Source organism: Triticum urartu, chromosome 3, assembly GCF_003073215.2.
Source record: "Triticum urartu cultivar G1812 chromosome 3, Tu2.1, whole genome shotgun sequence".
In the NCBI taxonomy this organism is placed as follows: Eukaryota; Viridiplantae; Streptophyta; class Magnoliopsida; order Poales; family Poaceae; genus Triticum; species Triticum urartu.
The window spans coordinates 703303749-703311001 of NC_053024.1; the positions used below are offsets into that span (position 1 = coordinate 703303749).

Here is a 7253-nt window from a genome sequence, read left to right on the forward strand (position 1 = left end):
AATGATAATGTCAGGCGCGGACTTGCTGGCCACCACCTCGTCGACATCCGTGCAACTGGTTTCTTTCTCTGCCTGCATGGCGTGGCTACACGCGCATCGGCGACGGATGGCGCGGTCGCAGGCACTAGAGGTGCGGTACGATGCAGCATCATCAACGACAGCGACGATGCCTGTGCCGCCATGCTCGCCGCCGTGCCGGCCTGGAGCAACTCGCCACTCCTCCGCTAGCTGGCTAGGAGTGACTTGTTGCTGAACCATGCGCCGTCTTGGGGCGGAAACTTGCTCCGTCGGGCTAGGCGAGGAACATGGAGCAGCGAGTTGCCTCGCTCATATCCGCAGGCTTGGGGCAGCAACTTGTTCCATTAGGCTTTTATGTCGGAGAACTGCTCTTACTGCACGTCGAATGCCATCGAAAGAGTGGAGGAAATGGTGGAAGGAGGAGATGGGGAGCGGCGCAATGGTGCAATTCTTGCCCGATGTCTGGCCTCGTTTAAATAGAGGGCGGACGGAGGAGCTTTCCCGGTGTTGCGTTTAATGTCGGCCCCTCCTGAATAGACGTGTGGCCGGAGTAGGTTTCTCGGCTTCCACGCAAGTTTAATGGAGGCGCTTGAATGTTGCGAGGAGATGGGTTCAGCCGGGCGTGCAACCAGCAGTGCCCTCGGCCGACATGTCGTTTCAATGGCGGAGGCAGTGAGAGGTCGCATCCACCCTGAGCCGCCTTCAATGTGGTGCTACGCGCTCTACAGCGGCATAATGCGAGCGGCTGGCAACGGGCGGGAAACACGCGCGGGAGGGGGAAGGGGTTTTTGGTGGGCCAAGGCTGTCAGAAGCGGGCGTGTTTGCTGTCCGGACTTCCACAAAGCTCCCCACGTTTATCTCCGGTTTGCGGAAGAAAATGTGTCCGGACCTTCTCGCGGACCGATACACGCCCGTGTTGGATGGCTTCCGCGGTCCGGACAATGCTATTCGGACGGATGCGAGAGGTTTGAGGGTTGGTGTTGGAGATGCCCTTAGCACAACATATTCATCCATACTGCGGTCCTATGAATTGAATAGTTTTCATCAGAAGGAAATGTTTTGTATGGAAGTAATTTAGATTAAATGAAGTAGATAATCAATACTTTTTCGTTCACCTCCCTTATATGGTTCTTTCCGATCAAAATAATTCACACCCATATAATGATGTGGTCAAAGTAATGGCCAACTACCCAATTCCCATGGCTTGAAAGACGAAGGAAAAACAAAGAAATATGAATCGTTTCTATGGTTACACAACATTTGATTCAAAGAAACAGAGCAAATATTGACTTGGACCTCAGCAAATATAATGAGAATGCTATTATGCCCCAAAGGATCCTAGTCTCGTTCTTCTTCCTAGGAAATTGAAAAGGAGGTCCAAGTAAATGTTTGCTCCATTTCTCTGAACCAAACGTATGTAAATTAAACAAAAGTCTACAAATTTCATGTGCTTTTAGTCCGATGTTTCACGCATGTATTCCTATTGCGTTCCAATGTTTTTCATGTTCCTGAGTTTTTAGAATACCGCATATAATTATATAATTGAGGTGCGGCGGATCAGTCGCTCATGCATGGATCGAACTTGATGGGTATAGTTGATTAAACTATAGTGCATTCCTACGAAACAAGAGCTCTTCCTTTTCTCAACCGTCCATGAAAAGGTCCTTTACAACCATAGGCCGGCAGTTCCTTTATGCGTGAGCTACCTTTCCAAGTCGACCCATCATTGGAGCTCAAATTTAGAACCAGACACCGTACTCACTGTGACTTATGCTTGGAAGATATATATATAAATGCTCCAAAACTTTTGAAACCCCCCGTATTAGCGTAAAACGCGTGCGTGTGCGTCAAACCCAACTAAGCACCGTAACGATATTATTATGGGAAGCCTTTTGACGAACTCGTTGGATTATATTTATGGTCCGTACTGCCAACGCACCAAGGAAAAGCTATGATGTCGCTTATGTTTTGTTCAAACATTCGCAGCCATTGAACACGTGATCTACACGACTAAATTGGTTCTGTTAAATTAGAAGTTTCCCTGGTTAATTGGAAGCAACTTATAGACGTGAAAAACATTATAAGTGACAAGGTATCCGCAAGAAAGAAGAACATAGGGAGTGCAGCGTTCTGCACCCAGGCTCAGCTACACCCGCTGATCAATAGTAAATCAGAAAAAATAGATTTTTTTTTCAAACAAATCTGGTTTTTTTACGCATGAAAGTTGAAAAAATATTCAGTTGTGTGCAAAATTTAATGGCCATTGGACATTTGAGAAGCTAGTGGCATTGCGTAATAATTTCAGATATTTTTGAATTTGTTTGCTATTTTTTTAAATTTATTGTTCATCGGGTGCAGCTGAGCCTGGGCTAAGACGCGGATTTCCGGAACATAGGTGGCCAATACACATAACTATTTCTCCTTCTTGCCGCAAAAAAAAAAACTATTTCTCCTTCCTCCTGGTACGAGTATGACTATGAGTGGTAAGCACATTTGCATGTGCACGTTCTCTTCAAGCCAAGCTACCATGAAATGCATGCATAAATGTGGACATTTTTGTTTGTGGTACGTGGACGTGTACGGTGCCGTCTTGTGGGTTTTGGTTCGGTGGACAAATAGTATTTGTAGCATGGTAGGTGTAGGATTACCGGCCGGCCGGCCTGCAGACTTTGTTAAGTTCGGTAGACAGCACACACGACGGTCTACCGGTATGTGAGAAGCAGCAGTACTATTCTTCAAGGGAGCCCCAGCTACGGATGCACGTCATGCAGCTGTGTGTAAAGGTGACATCGGGCGGGTCGTCCGGCCGTGAACGACGACATGCGTGCATGCAGCTCATGCATGCGACGCAAAGTCACCGCGAGATTGCTTGGTTACGGGTGCTTCATATATTCCCGGCCGGGTCGAAAGAAGCCGGCCAAATGTCCGAACGGCAACGAAACGTGTGTTAATGTATTGAGTACTCGGAATGGGTAGTGCGTGCATGTGACCTCTAGGTTCGATATTGTGGCTGTACTCTACTACACGACTCCCGTTGCACGCATATATCCCCTTAAGATCATGATCTTGGATATGATGCGATGAATAAACTAATCACGCAGCCGGCAATCACATGGTTACTTCTCTCACGTTTCTCTTTTTGTTAGGTGCCATGCATAAACTTTACCGTCATTTATAGGTTTATCAACGTATCCTATTAACTTCTCTGAACCAAAGGACATTTTACGATCATAATTTATTTATTTTTATTATGTTTTATTTTGACTTGGCATATAAAAAACTAGAGTTTATTTTGCAGGTAAAAAAGAGAGTTATACACAATCATTTATATTTTTTAAATGAGTAAGAGGTTAAATAAGAAACAAACATGAGCGGAATGTCTTTTTAGGGAAATAAGTTGGATGTTTTTAGAAATGCGTAAAGCGGTATATTTTAGATCAGAAGACTAAAAGGGACTTGTGTATAAATATGAATTTTAAAAAATTAAATAGTATTAAAACGACGCCGTGCTGGTTCAAAAAAGAAAAACAAGTAAATGGTTGTTAACCCTAGCAAGTAAGTGATTCCTAGAAGACTTATTTTTCGCGAATAAGTAAAGCTTGTATATCATTTTATTGATTTAAGAAGATAGAACGAGTACAAGATATGATATAACACATGACACCGACGCAACAAACGTGAACATGGTGTGCAGAGCAGAGAGACATGGGACGCCCGGCATAAACAGAGAAAACTATAGCTAAATTGCCATCCTGAGAAGTAGCCCAGACTAATAACAAGACGGCGAACATCTTCAGATCTAGAACCGATGACACCGCGAGCAAACAAGACATCGCCTTCACGAAGGAGAATGCCGTTGAGTCGCCGTCCGGTCCGGATAACCAGACCTAGGGTTTCCCCTGATACTCGAAGGGGAGGGGGGAGGCACAAATAATAGCCGTGGCAACGCCTCCAAGAAGGGCACGTCACCCGTGGGTGTCGCTGGTGCCAGCATAGCATGCATGGATTTGCCCCGGGCCGAGTCTGAGCAATTCCAGGCCATTGGAGCACGAATCTGAGAAGACCACGACAGCAACAAAGGTGAGCTACAGCTGCTATTAATTTTTGTGAAGCAAAGGACATTGCACGATCATAGTCATATTAATTTCATCATGTTTTTTCTTGACTTGACAAGCTTCTTTACCCTCAATATTAAAAATCTAGAGTCATACACACAATCATTTATATTTATAAAATGAGTAAGAGGTTAAATAAGAAACAAACATGAGTCAAATGTTTTTTTAGGGATATAAGCAAATGTTTCTAGGAATATGTAAAGTGGTATATTTTAGATCAGAAGACTGAAAAATACTTATGTGTAAATATGAAGTATTAAATACCCCCTCTGTGTCAAAATACAAGAAGTTTTTACACTATCACAATGTTAAAAAACGTCTTATATATTTGATACGGAGGGAGTATTAAATAGTAGTCGGTTAAGACGGCAATGTGCTGGTTCAAAAAAAGAAAACAAGTAAATGGTTGCTAGCCCTCGCAAAAAAAGAAGAAGAGGGTAAATGATTCCTAGAAGACTTATGTGCAGGATGCATTTAGAAAGTGTTTATGGCGTTGTTTTTTAGATCAGAAGGCTGAAGAAAGATTTTTAATACTTGTCTGGTTCCAAAGAAATTAAATAGAAGCAAGTAAATGGTTGCTAGAAAACGGGAGCCTTGGCCACGAAGCAGCTAGCTGACGGTTCTCTGATGTGCTAGATCCAGCTCCGCCCGCGCCAAGTAGCCGTTGAACCGCGCCTTCGTCCCCGACCCACCCACGCTCCGCTCGCCTTTAAACTTTTTTTTTTCTGGAAAGAAACGGCAGCCGGTGGACGGTGGTCGTCGTCTTAAACCCGAGCCCCGCCACTCTGTCGCCCACCGCGCCTCCACTCCTCCTCTGCAATTATAGCCAGGCCACTCCTCCTTCCCCAGCCCAACGTCTCTCTCTCTCTCCCTACCCCGCGTGCCCGGCGTGCGTCCAGAGAACCAGCCATGGCGACAATGCCGCCGGACCAACAACGCGCCGCCATGTCCGAGCCCCTGCTCCCCTGGCCGGCCTCCCTCCCCTCCTCCGCCTCCTCCTCCTTCTCGGCGTCGGCGTCCTCCCACTCCTTCTCGGCGTCCTCCTCCCCGGCCGACGCGGCGCCGGCGCGCGGAGAGCCGTCGGCGGCGTGGAAGGTGCTGGCCGTGCTGCGGGACGCGCACAGCCCGGGCGCCGGCTCCGTGTCCTGCCTCTCGCTCTGCGGCGAGTTCCTGCTCAGCGCCTCCACGGGCGCCGACATCGTGGCCTGGCAGCAGCCGGACCTCCGCCTCTTCGCGCGCTTCGGGCATGGTGGCGAGGGCGCCGTCAAGGCGCTGGCGGCGGCCGGCGGGCGGGTGTTCTCCGCGCACCAGGACGGCCGCGTGCGCGTCTGGCGCGTGTCGCGCCGCTCCGAGAACGCGTTCAAGCTCGTCGCCGCGCTGCCCACCACCAGGGACTACCTGGGCCGGGTGTTCCGCCAGGCCAGCTACGTGCAGGCCGGGCCCCGCCGCGGCCGGCGCGGCGGGCGTCGGCTCTGGATCGAGCACGCCGACAGCATCTCCTGCCTCGCCGTCGCCGCGCAGGACGGCGTCGTGTACTCCGGATCATGGGACCGGACGCTCAAGGTGTGGCGCATGTCCGACCTCCGGTGCCTCGAGTCCGTGCGCGCCCACGACGACGCCATCAACGCCGTCGCCGCCGACTGCGGCGTCGTGTACTCGGCTTCCGCCGACGGCCGCGTCAAGGCGTGGGAGAGGGGCAAGGCCGGCGCCGGCGCGCACACCCTCCTGGCCGTCCTCGTCGCCCGTGACGGCGTGTCCTGGAACGCCGTCGCGGCGAGCGGCGACGCTGGGGCCGCGGGGCGGCGCGTGTATGCGGCCGGCTCGGACGGGCACGTCCTTGCCTGGCACCGGCACGGCACGCGGTGGAGCCTCGCGTGCGACGTGAAGGCACACGCCATGGCCGTGTTGTGCATGTGCATGGCCGGCGACCTGGTGTGCACCGGCTCCGCGGACAAGACCATCGGCTTATGGCGCCGGCAGCCATGCGGCGGCCTCGCCAAGGTGGGCGCCGTCGGAGGCCACGAGGGCCCTGTGAAATGCATCCAGGCCTCCCTGTGCAGGGCCAGCAATGGCTACATGGTGTACAGCGGCGGGTTGGACAAGAGCATCAGAGTCTGGTGGGTGCCGAATGGTGCCAACGGCGATGAGCGGCCGCGAGAAACGAAGGGTGCCATCAGAGTCCCTGCGTGTTCTTGAGGTGAAGCGTGTGATTTGTCCGGCTTGCCTAGAAGAGTGTACATTTTTTTCGAGAGGATTCTTGGGTCTGTAAAATTTACCAGAGGAAGGGTGTTGTTCAGATTGTTTTGGGTTTGGTTTTATAGATTTAAATTTTAAAGGGACACACAAACTAGTCATAGGTTGTTGGGTGTAAAATAGTCGTAAACTGTAAAGTATACTTTGTTTTCTATATAGGTTTTCTTAATGGAAAAAGTATGTTTTGGTCCCTCAAATTCACCGAAAGTAGACACTTGGTCCCTCAAGTCTCAAATCCTGGCAAATTTTGTTCAAAACTAGATTTAAGTGCAAAACAGCCCACTTCCACCTAGGACACTCTTTTTTTTGAAAGCCACCTAGGACACTCTTTGGTCAAACTAATGCCTTACATTCCGCCTCCTCTCTCTTTATCCTGATTGTGTCGTCGTCGACTTGACCGGCGGCCGGTCCGAGGTGGTCCCTTCCTTCAGGGGCGGAACTGGGCCCCGGGCACCCAGGGCCCTGGCCCGGGGCGTGGAAAAATTAATAGGCTATGAGTATATAGGCTTTTTTTGCAGGCCCATGGCGCAACCAGTCAAAAGAAGAAGACCCAAAGTCTAGATGGGCTGTCTTATGAGAAACCCACGTTTGTCTCAAAAAAAAAGAGAGAAACCCACGCAAGCAGGAGGCAACGTCCCCCACGATCAAGCAGGATAACGCAACGCTATTGGATGAAACGCTCACGCGGCCGCCGCAAGTCGCGCGCATGCGGACAGCGCGATCGATCTCCAGCGGCAGCAGGGACTCCAACGCCCGCGCCACCGTCCGTCGTGGCTCCGTCCCGGCCCACCCACTTCCCCCCTGCTCCCAGGCTGTAGGCCGCCGCCGTCCTGTTCGTCGTTCGCCCGTGTGACGCTGATTCATTAA

At 50.6% G+C, this 7253-nt stretch overlaps 1 protein-coding gene across 1 annotated transcript; it reads left to right on the plus strand.

The window, feature by feature from the left end:
- Window positions 1-4809: 4809 nt before the first annotated feature.
- LOC125549290 (protein JINGUBANG) lies at window positions 4810-6598 on the plus strand. The gene has a single exon (XM_048712738.1). The coding sequence runs from the start codon at window positions 5043-5045 to the stop codon at window positions 6327-6329; it is 1287 nt and encodes a 428-aa protein (XP_048568695.1). The 5' UTR covers window positions 4810-5042; the 3' UTR covers window positions 6330-6598.
- Window positions 6599-7253: the final 655 nt, after the last annotated feature.